The following is a 20,835-nucleotide window of genomic DNA, read 5'->3' as shown; positions in this document are numbered from 1 at the left end:
GCAGAAGACTTTCCTCTCATCGTGGTGCGTGCCCAGAATGTCAAACTCTGTTTCTGATCATTCGAGGGCACAAACACGGCTTTTCATAAAGCCACGACAAAGCCAGCATGTCCATCAAAATTATGAAGACACCGACCAGCGTGATCAGATGCCACCACGTCCTCCTGACCTCCTGTTCTTCTTATTCTTCCGTTCCAGAGGGATCTTCCTCGTCTCGCTGCGCAGGAGTTTGCTGTAAACACTACGTCTGTGCTCTGTTTTCTTTGGCTCGGCGGCCTCCGTTCTCACTTAATCATCTCTTGTTTTTGTCAGGGGATTCACCGATTCCCCTTTTGCATCGAACAAAAACAAAAGCATGAAGAAAATCCTTGATTTAAGCCACGTTGGAGGAACTCGCAGCAAAGCAGCCTTGGACTGTATCACATGGGGGGTGGGGGGGACGATAATACATCCATCTTGAAATTAATAAGCAGATAATGGAGACTGCAGGACGAGTCATCCCAGTCACATTTGTCCACCTCTTTGCTTCATGAGTGTCAGACACACTTAAGACCCATGCTGATCTTTAAAGAGACAGTCGGTCACACGGCTGTCATGTGGGATCTCGTAATTCTTCGGCTGCTGCAGGCTGTGGAGCAGACACTGGATGCATGAATTCGAATCCACTTCCAAGTTCGATGACGGCTTCTAATGCCTGTGAAGAATTACTCTGATCGCTTTGGATTAAGCCTGCTCCTATTTTTTTTGTTATCAACAAACCATATATTGAACAACTATTTTACATCCTGGTGTCTTAAAACGAGATAAAACGCTTAATTTTTCCCTTTTTCAAACCTGAGTTGAGGTGTACGTTCTTTGGAGTTTAAACTGGGGTTAAAGCCTCAATGTGGGCCATAAGATCTGGAGATAATCCAATCTTTTCGTTCTGATTTTGGACTTTAGAACAGATGAACATGACAGTACGTGACTTCCACACAGCAAAAGCTCACTGAAGCGAGTATTAAAATGGGTTTTTATACCGTGAGGTAAATGTGAAATAAGCAAAATGATCTTTGACTTTGCCACCAACATTTTGTATCCTCAGTCCTCAAACTGATCACGAGACGTACGTTAATTATAAACATTTGTTCATTATTTGTGTTTTGTACTTTTTGTCGGTGTTTATCAAACAAAAACCTTTATAATTTTGGTGTTTCTTTGTTTCAAGCATGAACTGAGTTAGATTATCTGAAGATAGAAAACCAGAATAAAGAGAATAAAAACAAATTTCAGGTTTTTTTTCTTGTGTTTTTCCTCAGATCTGCAGCAGCTTACATGATCTCTGTGTCTCTGGAAATACAAAGTGCTCCTGTTTGCATGAATGAAACCAACTGAAAAGTATTTTCTGTGGATCCACCAAACATTGCTGATGTCTGCTTTGGACTTTGAAACATTTCTTTTCTTTAATCAGCTTTATGCTTCAGGTTAAAGCTGAGGCTTTATGTTAAAGAGCTTAACACTTTGTCCCTCCATCGCTTTCCTCTGTTTAATGCTCCCTGCAGCTGATCCGTGGATGATATGCATACACACACACACACACACACACCTGCCTTCCTCCAGGTGTGTGATGACGCACAGCGAGCTCCAGCGCTGAGCCGTGCGTCTGTCAGGACTGAACGCCGGCCTGCTGTGACTTACAGCTGGCCGCGCATAGTAAACAAAACCCCCATGGCAGACGTCTGAGAAATATGAGTCCGTGTTTCCCACCGCCTGCCCCCTCCTCTCTGACTATAACTCAGCCAAAATACACTCGTGCTGCTCAGCGGTTGTAATCTGTGCAGCTCCAGTTTTTTATCTATCGATTGTCTCCGTTGTAGGTCATGAAATATGTACTGTAGAGGCAGAATGTTTTACTGCAGCCTGCAGTCCTTGAGCTTCTCTTGTGTCCCTTCCAGCCTTCGTCGGTAACGTCTCACGTCTTGTTTTCTTCCAGGTTTTGTATGCAGAAGAGTGCCAAGTTGGTGCCGGGGGTGACGTTAGACCTCATCGAGAAGTAAGTGGTCCTCTACAGCCATCCCCAGCCTGTTGGCCTCTCTCAGTGGAGCACAGTCTAAAGAGATCATTATCCAGTTTTCTCTCCCTGTCCGATTCCCCTCCTCATCGTCAGCCGTCTCTGTGCTGTTTTCCATCCTTCAGGGATCATTTTCTTTGTTTCCTCCTCACAGTTTGGCAGATTTAAAGCCGTGGAGCATCTCAGGCTCTCAGCCACACACCCTCAGACTAATATCAGCGCTCAATACAGATGTCATATTTAAACTTTTAGAAGTTTCATGGTGGGAGACCCCCCCCACACACACACACACACACTTTGTATGCAAGTGAGAGTAAAATGACACTTAACCTACTAAGTTGGTGACTTTTCTTTTTGAAGCAATAAGTAATTTAACAGTAAGGGGGAGGTGTTTGAATGAACCTGGAGGAAGTGAAGGGTCGACAGTGTCTCAGCACTCTCTCAAGGGGCCTCATGCAAGAACATTTTCGTATTTTTATTCTAAATTTTTCTCACTTTTTTTGTACAAAGGTCTCGAAAAAGTGTGTAAACGACTGCATAAATGATGAATGCCACCCATGCGTATTTAAGTGCACGAGGATAGTAAATTTGCATACTCCACGCCCAAAATGATACCATATAAGGCTGTGCTTCCTCTCTCCTGTGCCAGGAAGTGTTGAGTCATGAGAATGGCATCAAGGTGCAAAAAGAACAACTTTATGGGCTCTGAGATTGAAGTTCTGCTTTCAGAGATCCAAAAAGGAAAATCTGTCATTTTTAGCAGTGTCAGCAGTGGAATTACGGGACCTGCTAAAGCGAAGAACTGGGAAGCTGGGATCATGGCCAAAAATCCAAGGGTGGTGAGGACCTGGTCATTTGGTGGAATTGGGTTTGATCTGCGTGTTTCTCTCTGGAGGTGTGGCTCTAGCAAGCTGCATATTTGCAGCAGCACAGTTCTTGGCAGTCTTAATCACGATGTCAGCCATTCATCTGTCTCCACAAGGAAATCTACACGGTCTCGGAACACACGCTCTCTTCCAAGAGCCTGACGCGCTAAGGCATCCAAAAGTAACAAGTCAGCCGCTGGTTACGCTTCCCATTGACCTTGTTCTATACAGAGTCAAAATATCCTTCAATTGGTGCATAATTTAAGTCAAACAGAATAATGTCAGCATCATTATGGGGTATAATGTAAATATTTATTTATGTTTGCTTCAAAGTAATTAAATATATAATCCACTGGTCAAGCAAACTTGATTGGAATAACAGCGGACTATTTTACGAAACTCCTACGACAGCTCTGGATCACTCGTAAATTCTGTTCGTACCTGAAAGAAAACGTAAAATACGAAAAGATTGGTGAATGCGCAAATTCTCTTAAATCACTCGTACTCACGACCTAAGAACAAATCTGTGCGTAAGAACGGTTGTTGCATGAGGCCCAATGAGTCACTTTTTCACTCTATATTTGATAAAGGTGAGTGTTTCTTGTTGACATGCTCGATCAGTGACGTCAGCCTTCCACAAACCACCAGAGACGGTTTAGGAGTGAACGTAGACACAAACCTGCGCACGTGGAGCTTCCAGCAGACTTTAATCACTTCTTGAATGAAGGTTTTCACAGAAGTGACGCCAGAAATAAACAAGTTATTGTGTTTGTCAGAACAAAACTGGACTTTAAAATGCATGTAATCGTGTAAAACTGAGCTTCTCAAAGCTGGACTAACACACGCTGATGTACTCAGCTCGACTTAAATGGTTCCATCTTTTTGTAAAATCAGTTATTAATACAGCTGAATTCCCAATAAAGCTTCTGTCCTTGACAAACCTTTTGGTGGACGGATGAAAATCAGCCCATTGAGGCTACTAGTGGCCATTTAAAGCATTTCCAGGCTGTCGCTCTGCTCTAATAAAATCCTGATCTTATAACCGCAGCTTCATCTGACACATTTGTCACTCGTGTAACTTAAAGACAACGTCTGTGCAGTGAATTCAGCTGTTTTTATATAAACCGTGACCTCTCACAGAGAAAGTTAGAAGCAGCAGAGTGTTTTGAACGTTTTATTACACAGTCGCACCTCCAGTTTAACGGTCAGGTCAAACTCACTCAACGCAGCTGTGCATGCAACTGTCTTTTTTATATATATATATATATATATATATATATATATATATATATATATATATATATATATATATATATATATACCTGATATATAGCAACATTGATTTAACAATAAACATCACATGTGACATGCTTAAAAGGAGTGGCTTATTTAGTCTCACCCCTTCTCCACAATCGATCAGTAATTGATCAGTGAACCAGCTTCCTGTTTACACCTGATGCTATTTACAGTTCACATCGACAGACGGCACAAAATGCTTCACCAAAGATATCAGTAATAATTCAGTGTGAGCACCCGGTCGAAGGCCTTCTTCTTTTTTCTATTGGACCAGATTTGATTTAACTGGGTCATTCTTGGACACTGCTTCATTTCTTCACCTCATCGATTCCAAAACACCTGTTTAATTACCTGTTAACACAAACAGCTAATCAGCCATTCGCATGGCTGCAGCTCAGTGCATTTAGGCATGTAGAGGTGGTCCAGACAACTGGCTGCAGTTCAAACCGAGCATCAGAACGGGGAAGAAAAGGGACTTTGAACGTGGCGTGGTTGTTGGTGCCAGACGGTAACTCCAATAAGCACTCGTTCCAACCGAGGAATGCAGAAAACCATCACTGAACGCACAGCAGGTGGAACCTTGAAGAAGATGGGCTGCAGCAGCAGGAGACCACACCGGGTGCTGCTCCTGTCCGCTGACAGCAGGAAACTGAGACTACAATCCACACAGGCTCACCAGAACTGGACAGTAGAAGATTGGAAAAACGTTTCCTGGTCTGACGAGTCTCGAGTTTTCAGCTGCGACATTCATCTGGTCGGGTCAGAATTTGGCGTAAACAACATGAAAGCATGGATCCATCCTGCCTTGCATTAACGGTTCAGGCTGCTGGTGTAATGGTGTGGGGGATACTTTCTCTGCACACTTTGGGCTCCTTAGTACCAACTGAGCATCGTTTAAATGCAGCAGCCTACCTGAGTGTTGCTGCTGACCATGTTCTTCCCTTTCTGACCACAGTGTACCATCTTCTGTTGGCTGCTTCCAGCAGGATAATGCACCATGTCACAGAGCTCATATCATCTCAAACTGCTTTCTTGAACATAACAATGAGTTCCCTGCACTCCAATGGCCTCCACAGTCACCAGATCAATCCAACAGAGCACCTTTGGGATGTGGTGGAACGGGAGATTCTCATCATAGATGTGCAGCCGACACATCTGCAGCAGCTGCCTGATGCTGTCATGTCAATATGGAGCAAATCTCTGAGGAATATTTCCAACACCTTGTTGAAAGTATGAAGAATTAAGGCAGCTCTGAAGGAAAAAGGGGGTCCAACCTAACATTAAACCTGTAATTAAGTTGGTGTGTTGAATGAAATGCACCATAGAGCAGTTGCTGCAGATCCTGTTTCAAAGCCTTTCAGAGGGGGTTATGTCATTTTGAGCTTCGTTAGTTAAATCAGTGTCTGAGGAAAGGCAGGACGTTGATTCATCCAAGAAAACTGGATATCTGACAGTAAATCGGTTAATTGTCTCTTGTTGTTGCTCTGCGAGTGAGTAAATAAACATTTAAGTTGCTGTTCGACTAGTTTTCTTGTAGCTTTTGTCTACATGAGCCGGTCATGTTGCACAAGACTATTATGTAAGACTTAGTCGTTCAGAGTTGTTCTCCAAGAAAATGATGTAAGTCTCTCATTCCTTATCTCAGAAACCACGGCGACGCATTTACCATCTGCTCGGCAATTAGGCCGAAGATTAGGTGGCTGCGTTTCTTGGTCATTGTTGTGTCTGCAAGATTAAAAGAGATTACCTCTGAATTCAAAGCTGTTTTTTTTTCTTATCCAAACTCAGTATTTTGACTTGCTTTGTTTTCCTCTGATCTTTTGATTTGTAAACAGCTTTTCATCTTCTTTCAAACATCCCCTCACTTCATTTGACGGGTAATATCGCAGGAAATGCTCCCGTACAGCACAGCTACTGCAGAACGGGAAACCACAAGAGGGGTGATGAGCACCTTTGAAGAAACCAAGCCCTTTTTTTTATTTGTCTTTCCTTTGTTCCTGATGCTCTTTCTTCTCTTTCATCACTTGTCCCACCACTGTCATCCTGTGGAACAATGGTCGGGCTGCTTTCAGAACCCACATACGTCACACTGCTTTACGTAAGAGATGGAAGGAATGTTCTCCTGATCCGATTCTCCTGTTGGGCCATGAAGAAAATACTGAACTCCAACTTTAAAGGCATGATAACAGTTTTTAAAGTTTTTTTCTGCCAAATAGAAAGTAAATTCAGAAGCGAAAGAGTAAAAAAAAAAAGGCTGCTCTGCTTTTGGTGCTACACGACGGATGGGACATGGAATAAAGCATTTTTATTCCTAAAAGAAAGACGACTTTGACCCTTTCTGCAGCCCCACACCATCACAGACGCTGGCTTTAAACCTTTCTCTGAGAACAGCCTGGATGCTCTTTCTCATCTTTGTAGAAGCAGACGTCAGTTTTTCCCAGAAGCAGCTGAAACGTGGACTCATCTGCCCACAGAACACGTGTCCACTGTCTTTCTGTCCATCTGAGATGAGCTGGTGTCCACAGAACTGGGCCGTGTTTCTGCACAGAGCTGATATCTGGCTTCCTCCTTGTGTGGTACAGCTTCAGCTCACATTTCTGGATGTTGAGTGTTGAGTGGAAATGGTTCTCCGAGCTCCTCCTGAGCCCATGTGGCTGTATTGATCATGGTGGCGTGATGACGGTTTCTCATGCAGTGCTGCCTGAGGGCTCCCAGCTCATCCAGCAGTGCTTTCTGTCCTCGGCCTTTCCACGCTGAGATTTCCCCAGACTCCCTGAATCTTTTCCTGATATTCTGCTCTGCAGATGCTGAAAGACCAAAGTTCTTTACAGCTTTGCATTGCAAAATATTTTTTGGAACTTGTTGATGAATCTCTGGGTTTTGTGACAAAGCGGTGAGCCACAACCCATCGATGCTTGGAAAGACTAAACCATTGGTGGAAGCTCCTTTTATACCCAATGCTGACACCCTCACCTGTCAGCAGGTAACCTGCTGGTTGGAGAATCTTTTTTCAGCGTGATGTGCTGCATCTAAATGAAATCCGGTTGGTTCGTGAAGACACTGAAAATAATTCTTTGTTCTTGCCTCCTTGGGCGGCTGTATCTCAAGAGGAAGAGCAGTCGCCTACCAACTGGAAGGTTGGTGGTTCGACTCCGGCTTCCCCGGGCCACATGCGTCCTTGGGCAAGACACTGACCCCCACGGTGCATTCGGTGTGTGAATGGGTGAATGTGGCATTAGAAGCGCTTTGAGTGGTAAATTTACCTAATTAAATTACGATTCAAACTATTTAACCAATTTACAGTTTTAAATTTGTGTTTAATTTTAAGAAAAGGTCCCAACTTTTCTGGAAATGAGTCAGTTGTTCCAGCAGAGTTTTCAAAGTTTGTTGGAATAAAAGTTAAAAGACGAACATCGAGTGTCAAAGTGTAATCAGAAATATCTTGACATTATGGCGTATCTACTTGTCAGTCTTGATGTTTCAGCAGCTCTGAACATGAAGGTCTTTTTTTTTAATCACTCTGAACAGACGTGAGGCCCCTGAGGCTGGAATTGCTGTTTTGGCTCATTGCGTGTCCACCGTGTTGGACAGAAGGCTGAATGTTGAGTCAGCTGATGTCCATCGCAGCTAAATAATGGATAGTCTCAGAGCTCATGAAAGATAAATGGCACTAAACCCGTCTCACCTCTCTGCTCGGTGGAGATTGTCCAACTTGCTAACTCAAGTCGCGTGTCGGAATCAAACGGGAGACGGACAGAAGGAGCGTTTTATGCCTTTTTCTCATTTTTGTAAAAACAATCCACCATTTAAAACTGAGGAGTCTTCAACCTTTAGCTTTTTAAGACGCAGGTCCGCAGTCTTGGAGGGTAACGACAGTAACCATAGAAACCGGTGAAGCACCCTCCCGACAACAAGCCATGAACAGGCACATAAATTACTACTAATTACTTTATTCTTTATTTAACTTTGCAAACAAAAAGAACCCCTGATCCTTTGTTTTAAACAGATGAACACTGGTTTGGAAAACCTTTGCCAGACTGGTGCAGCTCTGCCGGCGTGTTGCTGGAAATGAAGTGACTTTGTGCGGGTGAATGCCCCAAGACAATCTAAACCTCAGATACACAGTAACCAGGAATGCAGATGAGTTTTTAGAAGACTATTGATCACCGAATAAGGATTTAAACATCTTAGACCCAGATGTTACCTCCATCTCTTATGTAAAGTCGGTGTAATCACACCAGTTTGCCCTTTTCCGCTCCAACACAGAGAACCAGGGCAGCTCATTCTTATTCAGTCCTTTAAAATCTGTCATAGGTGCATCAAAATGCTTTTTCCTTTGCCACTTTGTTTTTTGGTCCTCATTGCACACGTGGGCATCGGTGTGAGTAAACACTCACCGGCCACTCATTTGGCTCATATCATCGCCTTTAAAGGCCACACACAGATGGAAACAGCATCAGACACTCATCGCCTTTTAAATGTTGCAATCATTTGTTGTAAAATGAATTTAGCATTGTGGCAGCTTTCAATAGTTGCATGTTGATTATTTGTTTAATAATTTTAGTCATTCTTTTATTCCTCTTGTCTCTTTTCCATCTGGGCACCCTTCTGTCTCTGCTTCCCACGTTCATCCAACTCACATTCTGCTTGCATCCAGTCACAGAAACCTTTTACATAAGAGACGGTCACGAAGCGCGGCGGCATGTGGATTTTACCTGCTCGCCATGCGCTCCGTCTCTAACAGACTTGCTCATCCCTTCCCATGGTCCCAAAGGAGGTTGACAGCGGAGATGCAGGTTGATCCATGTTTTTTTAGCCTCCCTCAGAGCTCTTCATGACCTGCATTATTGAAGGAATCATCGGTGTAATGGCGCCTCTGAATTTGAAATACAGCAGAGATACCGTATTGATTCGGTAGTTCAATACTTTGTGGCCTCGCTGTTTCGTGATGTCACAGCAGCAGCAGATTCCCTTGAATTGGAAGAGATATGGCTCTTTACTTAGGTTTGTGACCCCTGTTCGTATGCAGTATCTTACACCCAGACATATTTATAAACTATCAGAATCTTGATTTACCTGTATCGATACTATCATACTTAAGATAGATGAGAAACCCCTGGAAGCCAGTAATGTGCTGTGTTATTAACCTGCTTGTGCACCTCTGGTTTATGTTGCTGCACCCAATAAAAACAGCTCACCTGTAGAGCTGCACTGTGGCTTTTCACAAGTCATCATGTGATGATTCATTCAAGATTCATGATTCATTTGAGATTCATCTGATTCATTTGAGATTCATCTGATTCATTTGAGAGTAATTTGATTCATTTGAGATTCATCTGATTCATTTGAGATTCATTTGAGATTCATTTTATTCATTTGAGATTAATTTGCTTAATTTGAGATTCATCTGATTAATTTGAGATTAATTTGAGATTCATCTGATTCATTTGAGATTAATTTGATTAATTTGAGATTAATTTGAGATTCATCTGATTAATTTGAGATTAATCTGATTCATTTGAGATTAATTTGAGATTAATCTGATTCATTTGAGATTCATCTGATTAATTTGAGATTAATCTGATTCATTTGAGATTCATTTGAGATTCATTTGAGATTCATTTGAGATTAATCTGATTCATTGGAGATTCATTTGATTCATTTGAGATTCATTTGATTCATTTGAGATTCATCTGATTCATTTGATTAATTTGAGATTCATCTGATTCATTTGAGATTAATTTGAGATTCATTTTATTCATTTGAGATTAATTTGCTTAATTTGAGATTCATCTGATTAATTTGAGATTCATCTGATTCATTTGAGATTAATTTGATTAATTTGAGATTAATTTGAGATTCATCTGATTAATTTGAGATTAATCTGATTCATTTGAGATTAATTTGAGATGAATTTGAGATTAATCTGATTCATTGGAGATTCATTTGATTCATTTGAGATTCATTTGATTCATTTGAGATTCATCTGATTCATTTGATTAATTTGAGATTCATCTGATTCATTTGAGATTCATCTGATTCATTTGAGATTAATCTGATTCATTTGAGATTAATTTGAGATTAATCTGATTAATTTGAGATTCATTTTATTCATTTGAGATTAATTTGCTTAATTTGAGATTCATCTGATTAATTTGAGATTCATCTGATTCATTTGAGATTAATTTGATTAATTTGAGATTAATTTGAGATTCATCTGATTAATTTGAGATTAATCTGATTAATTTGAGATTAATTTGAGATTAATTTGAGATTAATCTGATTCATTGGAGATTCATTTGATTCATTTGAGATTCATTTGATTCATTTGAGATTCATCTGATTCATTTGATTAATTTGAGATTAATCTGATTCATTTGAGATTCATCTGATTCATTTGAGATTAATCTGATTCATTTGAGATTAATTTGAGATTAATCTGATTAATTTGAGATTCATTTTATTCATTTGAGATTAATTTGCTTAATTTGAGATTCATCTGATTAATTTGAGATTCATCTGATTCATTTGAGATTAATTTGATTAATTTGAGATTAATTTGAGATTCATCTGATCAATTTGAGATTAATCTGTTTCATTTGAGATTAATTTGAGATTAATTTGAGATTAATCTGATTCATTGGAGATTCATTTGATTCATTTGAGATTCATTTGATTCATTTGAGATTCATCTGATTCATTTGATTAATTTGAGATTAATCTGATTCATTTGAGATTCATCTGATTCATTTGAGATTAATCTGATTCATTTGAGATTAATTTGAGATTAATCTGATTAATTTGAGATTCATTTGATTCATTTGAGATTCATCTGATTCATTTGATTAATTTGAGATTCATCTGATTCATTTGAGATTAATTTGATTAATTTGAGATTCATTTGATTAGTTTGAGATTAATTTGAGATTCAGATTAAGTTTTAATTAAGTCTGGCTGTTAAAGTCCACAATAAAAAGTTATTATTAGTATTATCCAAGCAGGCATTCACAGCCAGGTGTTCATTCGATAAAAGCTGCAAAAAAGGAATTTGAATTAGAAAGTCATTAGTGAGTCATGAGTTTGTTTTATTTATTTATTTCACTGATCTCAAGAAGTCATAGTTCACTTTTAGTCCAGAGAGCTTCCTTCATGGAAATATGACAAACTGGGATGTTATCTGTACGTCTGAAAACGGGATGGCTCTGCAGTGAGTGATTAAAACTGCCCCAAACATCATTAATACCCACCTACAGAATGTCTGTGAGGTAAGGTGTCTGCATGGAGCCCGAAAGAATGCAAAAAGAGATCAAATCCACCCCACTTCTCAGTTTCTCTCCCTCTGTGTCTCTTTGTTTCCTGCTCACGACTTATTTGTTATGGCAGCCGTCCCCCAGTAGTGTGGGCAAAGTCTTAGGTTTTCTTACACTTCTTTTATTCAAAAGAATCTCACAATGAGAGGTAAAAACAGTGTCCATGTTGATACGTTTTTCTCTAATATAGAGCTATCTTAGAGCGGTTTGAAGGACTGCCTTCATTACCTTTCACTTCCAGTTTGTGTTGGGTTTCATACAGTTAGTGGTGTTATGTGACTCCATAAAACCTCCATTTCGCAGAGCTAATGGGGTCCCTTTGTTTTAGGGGTCAGGGAGGAGGGGGAATCGAGCCCTTTCCACCTGGATTGGGCCTTAAACTGGAAGCTTTCCGGCCGCACCGTGAATGCAAAAAGGAGCTTTTACACATTATATCGGGGTGAATCACTTAAAGACATCCTGTAAATAATGAACTGAAACATTTTTCAATCCCAAGCCAACAGTTTACTTCTCTATCAGCTCTCATTGATGCCCACTCTAAAAGTCTAAACAGATGTCAAGTACGGAGCCTGAGATCGATATTCAGCCCTGACAGCACAGGAAGAGTGTGAGCTGCATTACCATAATCACTTCCTATTTCTGCCTGATCTTACAGACTTCTCCTTATGATAACTTTGCTTGTAAATCTCACATATTTCTGTGGATAGAATTCAGCTGCAGGACACTTTAAAATAAACATTATTACACACTATTTCCTGAGGTCTTGATGAAGTTTCTGTGACATGCTTTGGTAAAGCTGTCACAGGATCAGGGTAGAACAGCATCCTTTTCACCACAATACGTTTCCCTCTGTGGGGTGTTATTGATTGGCCCAGGTTGGGAAAACCCCACACAGCAGATCACTGAAGCAACATCTCATCAGTATAAGTTTGTTTTCCAATGGCATTTGCATTCGTACATGCATTTGTTTCTTGTATTTGATACCAAATCTTGAATATCTCTATCTTCAAATTTGTAGAAAAAGTTCCTCAGGAGGACATCGGATGAGATTTATCAACCCCGGCTTCTACTTTTCATGAAGTTTCCCTGAAAAGTAGACACAAACAAGTAAAACATCAGTGAAATGCAATGATATAAAAGAAAAAGCAGGATATGGAGACAAATGGCACGAGCTCAGCACCTCGGAGGGCATTTTCCACCCTGTTCAGCGACCCCTCCATCTATCTGTTTACCCATCCACCACTACACCGCCTCTTTCCCCACCTCAAATATATTATGCCGGATACCGAATAAGGAAATGAACTGCTGAGTGTTCATCCTTACTGCTGACTTTCCAAACACCTTTGGCAGGCACTCAAGGTGCTCAGGAGCTGGCTGGCCCCCATCGTTATACAGGCGGAGCTTCACAGCTGCCATTATTTGTCACTTAGAGGCAGAGATGGAAGGCTTAGGTGAGGAAAAGTTCAAACGCTCCACTCATTGCTGCACGATTATGTTCAGAGTCATCTTTTATTGATAATGGTAATTATGTTTGAAAGGCCAAAGCCATTTTTGTGCTGTGTTTTGGTGCCAATGTTGTACAATGTATGTAAGTGTTTGTGGGCCATTAATACCAATTCTTAGGTCATAATGCCTCTTACTCATTGACTTATTGTTGGAGTAAACACCTCAGGATGTCTAAAAATGGTAGAAATAAGCTTGATTAAAGGAGATATTTAGCATATTCTAACCTTTAAGTCGATACAATTCACTGCATTCGGATTTTCTGTCGTGACCACACAGGACAGAGAAACTGTTTCATGTAACTACAACACATACCAGTGGCCGAGACCGTGAGTGGGTTGTCCAATAACCGGAAGGTTGGCGGTTCGAATCCCACTCTCTCAGTGGCGAGAGTGGGAATATTGCTGTGATTGGCTGCCCACCGTGCCAACCTGGATGGGTTGAACACCAGAGGGAGGTTCAAACGGAGCAAGAATCAGAACCAGAACCCAAAAAGAAGGAATAGCTATTAAAATAATGTGTCCGAAGCTGTAGTCCCCTGTCCCACTTTTCCTTTGGTCACATCTTTGTTTCTCACCTTGTGAGACGTCTGTTTCTGGTGAATAAACCCATTTGTTCCCAGATGGGGCCGATGCCAGCACTGCTTTGTATTGGGGCGGTTTGATCCCGCAGGAAGATGGTTTCCGTTTGCCTTTCATGAATAATTTCACTGATGACATTAAAGAAGGTTCTCGCTGGTTCGGGGGGAGGCGGCCTTACTTTGCAAAGCGGCCCGGTACAACATCTCTGCGTGTGGATTCCTCATGCGATCAAAGCCAAAAACATTCATCTGCCTTGCTCAGATCTCAGTAACTCTTAGTCAAATATGAGTGTGTGAACACATTAATATTCAGCTGTTGGTCTCTGACTAAGCAACTAAATGCCTGCAAATGTTCATTTCTGCGGTGATAGTGCTGAGCAGTTGCCACTTTGTCCTCTGAGTAAACTGTGTGACATGCAGCGAGCACGGCTGACACGGCGCCATCTGTGTTGTGTTGCAGGATCCCTGGCAGGCTCAACGACAGACGCACACCGCTCGGAGAGCTCAACTGGATCTTCACGGCCATCACCGACACGATTGCATGGAACGTGCTGCCGAGAGGTGAAACTTTGCACATACACAGAAAAAGTCATTCAGCTCACTGAGGAAATCGATTTAATTCCGGTGAAATTTACTTTAAAAGGAAGGAAAACAATCAGATAGATGTTAACTTCCTCACGTGTTGCTCCACATCATTACCTGCACTACAGCTTCACTTGGTGACCTGCTGCTTTAAAGTGAATATCTGCTCTGAGCTCCTTTATTCTCCAACACAGCCTGAACCCTCTCAGACGAGCTTTCTGTCCTTTCTTTAAGGAGTCTTCAGGAATAGTTCTCCAGGCTTCTTGAAGGACATCCCAAAGCTCTTCTTTGGATGTGGGCTGCCTTTTGTTCCGTTCTCTGCCAACATGATCCCACACTGCTTCAGTAATGTTGAGCTCCGGGCTCTGGGGAGGATTCATCCCTCCATCAGACCTGTTGCCACTGATTTTCAGTCCACTTCTTGTGTCCTTTGGCACAGCTCAGCCTTTTCTCCCCGTTTGCCTTCCTTAAGAACGGCTTCCTGACAGCCACCCTTCCATGGAGCCCATTTCTGATGAGGCTTGGGCCAACAGCAGATGGATCAGCTGAAGGTCCAGATGCATCTCTCAGCTCCTGTGTCAGGTCTTTGCTGGATTTTTTCCTCTTTCTTAAGGACATCACTTTCAGATCCTGTTCATCTGCTGTAGATAGTTCTTTAGGCCTGACACTTCTTCTTTTGTCCTCCACTTGTCCAGTTTCCTCAAATGTTTTAAGGACACACTGCACACCATGCTGAGATATGCCAAGTTTTCAGCTAACAGCTCTTTGGGAATCACCTTGTTGCTGCAGAAATCCTATTTTCTGTCTGTCAGACTGTGTTATCTTTGCTGTTTTTCATAGATGCAACTAAAGAAATGGGAACAAATGATGTGTCTCTGTGACAGGCTGCCGGGAACAAAGTGCCTAAAGATCCAATTTAAAATGGCTTCTTTGCTAAGTTGTCTGTTATGTGTGGACACAACACTGGTTCATCCCTTGAGTTAGGAGCCTTTTTAATGCCTGAATTATTCATAGCTCAGAGTTAAGTGGCTTAAAAAAACAAAACACATTCCTCTGAAAATGATCAGGTACAAGGACAGGACTGTACGATGGGTCTTTCCAGGTTGTATCTCTGTATTTGGAAAGCACACAATGGAGCAGAGATCTCACCTTCACCCTTTAACTTGGCTGTTAAATAGCTAACAAAAGGATTGCGGGTGCTTTGAGAGTTTTGTAATTTGCCTTTATGAAGATCTTAGTCCTTCATTATGCCTAACATCAGTAAGTTTTAGTGATGTTGTGTCCTAGATTTGACTTTTCGGAGCACCTAATGTTAAAACAAGATCTTTGAAAGACGTTCAGAAAGCCTGAGAACTATTGCTCAAAACCACTTAAAAGACTATCTGAACATCTGGCTGCTTGGAGGGAAATATAAAGAAATGAGCGTTGGATCGGGACTCGTGTTCTGTGCTGAATGTCCGATAAAGCAGCTTTAAGGTCTTTTTCTCATTTCTTTTATTCAACAAGCATTAGACAAAGTACCTTCGTGCCTGCTTAGCTCCTCTGTTTCTTCACTTTAATGAACAACATCTGTGTTGGGGAGCATTTCTTTTTCAAGGCAAAGCAACAAAACAAACATCTTACCCTTTATTTCCATCCTGACGAACCTGAGGAGGAACAAACATTGTTCTGATACTGTAAGACATAAGTCATCCATCCAAGAAGGTGCTCAAATAAGCCTGAATACTTACTCGTGTCGGGGAAAGATGACCTTACAAACACATAAACTAAAGTCTTAATTCGAACTTGTCTTTGCAGTAATAGTTAGAGATTTCCCATATTTTTCCTCTCAGGGAAACCCAACCGAGGTCCCTATTAAAAGTGCAATCTTTAGATATCAGCAGTACTTTTAAGTCTGCCAGAAGTGCAGTTTGTGCAGGTTGGCTCCTCAAATTGAGATTAATAGTGTTTATAGCTTCTGTACCAGTAATTGGAGATATCACTTCAGCAATGATCTGGCAGCCAGCATGCATGTGCATCTACACACTGTAAGAACATGCAACACTTTCACTAATTATCCCCCACACCTGCTCGCCCTGATAAAAACTCACACACTCCACTGTTTCCACATGTATTTTGCATTCATGGAACAGGCTGAGTCTCTCGTTACCCACCTGTATCCTTTATGCAACACACACTCACAGTCCCGTGAGACAAACCGCGTCCCAGCTAGAATAGCAATGTGACGCCGGTGATGGCTGCCAAAGCCTCGGGGCTCTGATGTAATCCCTGTGATGAAGGTGGCGATCACACCTTATCCAGCTCGCACACACACACACACACACAGCAGGCGCTGGAGTGAAAGACGCAGTCTCTCATGAAATATCCCCAACATGCACAGAAATCGTAATCATAAGCCAAGCCAAGCCCGCCGCCATTACTGTGAATTAGTGAATACTTTTAACGAGCCGATGTGACACAAAACACCCCGTTTTTTTTTTAATCCAAACTGCTCACTTTGCTCTAACTAAACTTCTCTCCTTCACCCAGTTTGACTTGTTCTGTTGTTGTTGTTCGTCCACCCATCCGGCGCCCCATTTTCCTCCCCTTTAATCTTTGCTTTTGGGTTAATTTCATTCACTCTGTGTCCCTTTTCTGTCTCCAGTGTGACGGATAATTTCCATTCTCTTTCTCTGACTTCAGATCTGTTCCAGAAGTTGTTCCGTCAGGACTTGCTGGTGGCCAGCTTGTTCCGCAATTTCCTGTTAGCAGAGCGGATAATGAGGTCGTACAACTGCACGCCCGTCAGCAGCCCCCGTCTGCCCCCCACGTACATGCACGCCATGTGGTAAGACGCACACAGATCCACAGATGCTTTGTAGAGCAGGAGGTTTGAGGAAGAGGAAGAGTCATCCTTTTGGCTATTTGTTCATACACAAAGCAATTAAATGGTGAACAGACCTTCTGGCAGACATTTGTTATTAGAAAAGAGATCGTGTTCTCTTCTTCATGTTGTCGTATGTATATTTAATGATGTGAAATTGCTTCTTTTGAAAAGCCACTAGAGTAGAAATGCTATCAAACGGCCAAACTGGCCTCAGGGCTTATTAGTCCAAATATTTTGGGCTTGATAATTAAAGCTCTAACAGTTTTCCAGTGTTATCAGCCTTTTACTTTGGTTTGTGTTCAGTTTGTATTTGCAGACTTCTTCATTTCAAACGCTCAGTTCAGCTTTTGATCAAAGATTTCATATAACTGTATTAATTTTGTTTAGTTTACTCATTTGGTTTCTTTTCTTGTAGCACTGATGAGCAGTCGGTGGCAGAAACTAATCCTGACTGACCAGCTGAGCTCAAAGCTGCTCAGAGTGAATGTTTTAGCATCTAAAACAGCTCAAAACTATCTAGAAAACTTCTAATGATGACACAAAATTTAAATTAAATCAAATTCTGTTTTTATTTTTAGTGCCAAATCACGACACATTCAAGCCAGTTATACTATATAATTGTAATTACTGCCAATAATTATAAATATAAATAATAGTTATCCAATTATAATCCAGTAGAATCAAAGCAGAGGGAGGAGAGGTGCATCATGGGAGCTCCCCCAGCAGTCTGGGCCTATAGCAGCATAACTATGGGATGTTTCAGGATCACCTGAGTCATATGTGTCTCAGGTGATCTGTGTGAGGAGTTTTAAATTCTATTCTGGATTTAACAGGTAGCCAATGAAGAGAAGCTAAAGCCGATGAACTCCAGATTCTGAAGAATTTAATTATTTCTGCTGTTTTGGCATCATGAATAGAACATGTGCCTCATGATGCTCTGTTGGGGTTTAAAAACGGTTGGAGCGATCTAACCTGTTACAGCTTAAAGGTGACCCACAGAAACTGTTTCTGAGACTCTGCAGAGAGCAGCTCGACTGTCTTCACAGTGAAGTTGTCCCAGACCCGGGTGAAAACAGGGATGGACCGCTGGGTCTGCGCTCTCCATCCCAAGTGCTCAGCACACGTTCCTGTCCCATTAAGTAACAATTAGGGATCTTTAAGACAAACAGGGCTCCACACAGACTCTTAAATCCACATTTATTGTAACAACAGAGAAAAACTGATATGGTTGAGTCACTCTTACAGCTTCTCAAAATAAACATCGCTGAGGAGGTCTGAGCCAAAACATGTAGGTGTTTTACATTTTTCTGCCCTCTAGCATATGCATAAACTCTATGTTCATCTATTATTTACACAATCTGCATCTTGTGTTTTTGCATGTTGGCTGTTTTCTTTGTTGCTGTGAGTGTCGGTCTCCTCCTTATCTCTGAGGCAGAGCCGGGGTTTTTATATATTGTTCAGTCCTGATTGGTATCACTCTATACAGATTTCTTAGACTTCAAGAGGATGTTCCAGGCTAATATTACCCCAACTTTATTTTCTTGAATAAAAAAGTTAGGACTACTACTTCATGTAGTATTTGGCAGTGTTTTTCAAGGCGTTTGAATCCTTTAGTCATCCTCACAACAGAGTTTTTCACTATTTTGTTGGTTGAAGCTAACAGCAGCTTTGCCTCGGATTGGCTACAGTTGTGAAGTCAGCGGTACAAAGGCTCATGGGACTGTTATTATTTCTGCTCTGCAGTAATGTAGGAGAGTTTGGGCTTGTAAGACATCTGTCAGTGTGGCTGAGGGCAGTGTTTTAATTGGATTAACAATCCACAACTAGGGCTGGGCAATATGGAAAAAAGTCACATCACAATATTTTTTTTTACATCTGTCAATATCGATATATATCAGGTCCATAACTTTTAGCATCCACTTGAACCCCATATTTTCCACTGTGCTTATTGGTAGCATGTCTTTTGCAATACAATAACCTGCTGCATTTGCAATATCACGGTGTCTCTTATACCTCCACACCACCAAACTTTTTGGGCCCTTCTTATCAACGATGTCATCCCTTATGCCTTGGGCTTCGTCTTCACTCATTTTCTTTTTTTATACGGCTGCAGTAGCACAAACGAACACGCCGCGACTAGCTGCTGACATGGCTCTATTCCAGCCACCTGATTGGTTCAGCGCGGCACAACTTTCGATGTCTGTTCGTATTGTCTGTCAAAAGATGGACGAATCTAATCTATTGAAAAGTATATCGACCATGTTTCCTCGATGGTTATCGTTTTCTAGCCCAGCCCTACTCACAACCTTAACAAAAGACGATGGGGTCAACAGGAATTGGACGGTCTATTAAACCACCTATAGTCTCTGCTATTTTTTGCCAAAATTCCTGTACTTCTTCACACTCCCACACCATGTTTAGAAACGTCCCAGTTTGTTCTGGTTTACAGAAAGTGCAATGGGGACTTGGAATGGCTTTTGTAATGTACCTTTTCTTAGGAGTCCAGTATGTCCTATGACAGATGTTAAAGTGAATATGTTGGTGATTTGGGTTTTTAGAGCATTGAAAAATGTTCTCCCACACTGCTTCCCAGTCGATCATGTCGTTTTCAATGTTTAAGTCTCGTTCCCATATTTGAATTATTGGAAGTTTCCCTGTAATTGCCTCCATCATTGTCTTATAGACGGTAGATGTCACTCTCTTTACTGGAAAGTAAAAAAATAATTTCCAAATGGGGTGTGTATCAGGTGAGGTTCCCCATGATATATCCTGACTTTTCAGGGCTGATCGTATGCACAAATACATGTAGAAGGTAGTTTTAGGGATATCAAATTTGGTTTTAAGTTCTTCAAAGCTCAATAAACCTTTTTCGTTAACAATATGGTCCAATGTATACACACCCCTCTCACTCCACAGTTTGCATGTAAAGGGTTTATTACCAGACATTAAGTGTGAATTGTGCCATAAAGGTGTATGCTTATGCCATTTATTTGTGTAGCCCAAAAGTCCCTCTGCATGTCTAAGATTGGATATTGTGTTTGTGATGATAGGGCCATAGCTTAAAGAACATTTTTTTATATTAGCTTCTTTGTGGTGTTTTTTCTTCTCTCCCTACTTTTACCGGGTTTTGTTTTGTTTTGTTGTTGAATGTGGTGCTAAACGGCTAAAGTAACACGTCACTGACACAGACGGCTGCGCGCGGCGCAGCGGCCGGAAGTGCTGTTAGAAAAGAAAGCTTCAGCCTTCACATGGCTCATCACCAGTGAAGTCTTTGACGTTTAGAAAAAGGAAATTGTGTTAAAATGTGTCAATTTGACGGCGAATGTAACTTTTAATGTGAGAAAGTGGAAATCATTTATGCTCCGTGTCTTCTCATTAGCACACTGATCTATACAAACCAAAGCTCCTATTGCCCATTGACTTATTTTACACTATAGAAGAAACATTATCTCAGTGTTTATCTCCTTTTAGTTACACAAACACATCCCAACTATCTATTTTTCTCTCTTCCCGGTCTTTTAAGATTGCCTCCCTCCATCTCTCCCACTCATTATCTGTTTTGTGTTGGAAATGAGACAAGAAAAACCTAACTCTCAGCCTCCAGGAGAGACTTGTTGTGCAACAGCCTGGCATCTCTTATTGCAAAGAGCCTCTTGCTCCTTCAGCGAGCAGCAGTGTTTCTTTCTCACTCGTACGGGCCCGTTATTTTAGATTTAGGGAAACATTGCTGTGTTTACGGCCCGAGAAATTGGGAGTTGCTTTTTGTTTCAGCGCATGCAGTA

At 41.3% G+C, this 20,835-nt stretch overlaps 1 protein-coding gene across 7 annotated transcripts in view; it reads left to right on the top strand.

Moving 5' to 3' along the window:
• rptor (regulatory associated protein of MTOR, complex 1) overlaps positions 1 to 20,835 on the top strand; it is a 193,280-nt gene that overhangs the window by 84,895 nt on the left and 87,550 nt on the right. For all 7 annotated transcript variants that reach the window (XM_075463436.1, XM_075463435.1, XM_075463433.1 and 4 more), the window contains exons 8-10: positions 1,973 to 2,032; positions 14,066 to 14,166; positions 16,870 to 17,014. In XM_075463436.1, the coding sequence (XP_075319551.1) occupies positions 1,973 to 2,032; positions 14,066 to 14,166; positions 16,870 to 17,014 (306 nt within the window). The remainder of the gene's footprint in view (positions 1 to 1,972; positions 2,033 to 14,065; positions 14,167 to 16,869; positions 17,015 to 20,835) is intronic.

Source organism: Odontesthes bonariensis, chromosome 4 (genome assembly GCF_027942865.1).
Source record: "Odontesthes bonariensis isolate fOdoBon6 chromosome 4, fOdoBon6.hap1, whole genome shotgun sequence".
Lineage (NCBI taxonomy): Eukaryota > Metazoa > Chordata > Actinopteri > Atheriniformes > Atherinopsidae > Odontesthes > Odontesthes bonariensis.
Note: the sequence above shows the minus strand (reverse complement) of the source record. Positions and strands in the feature narration are given on the sequence as shown.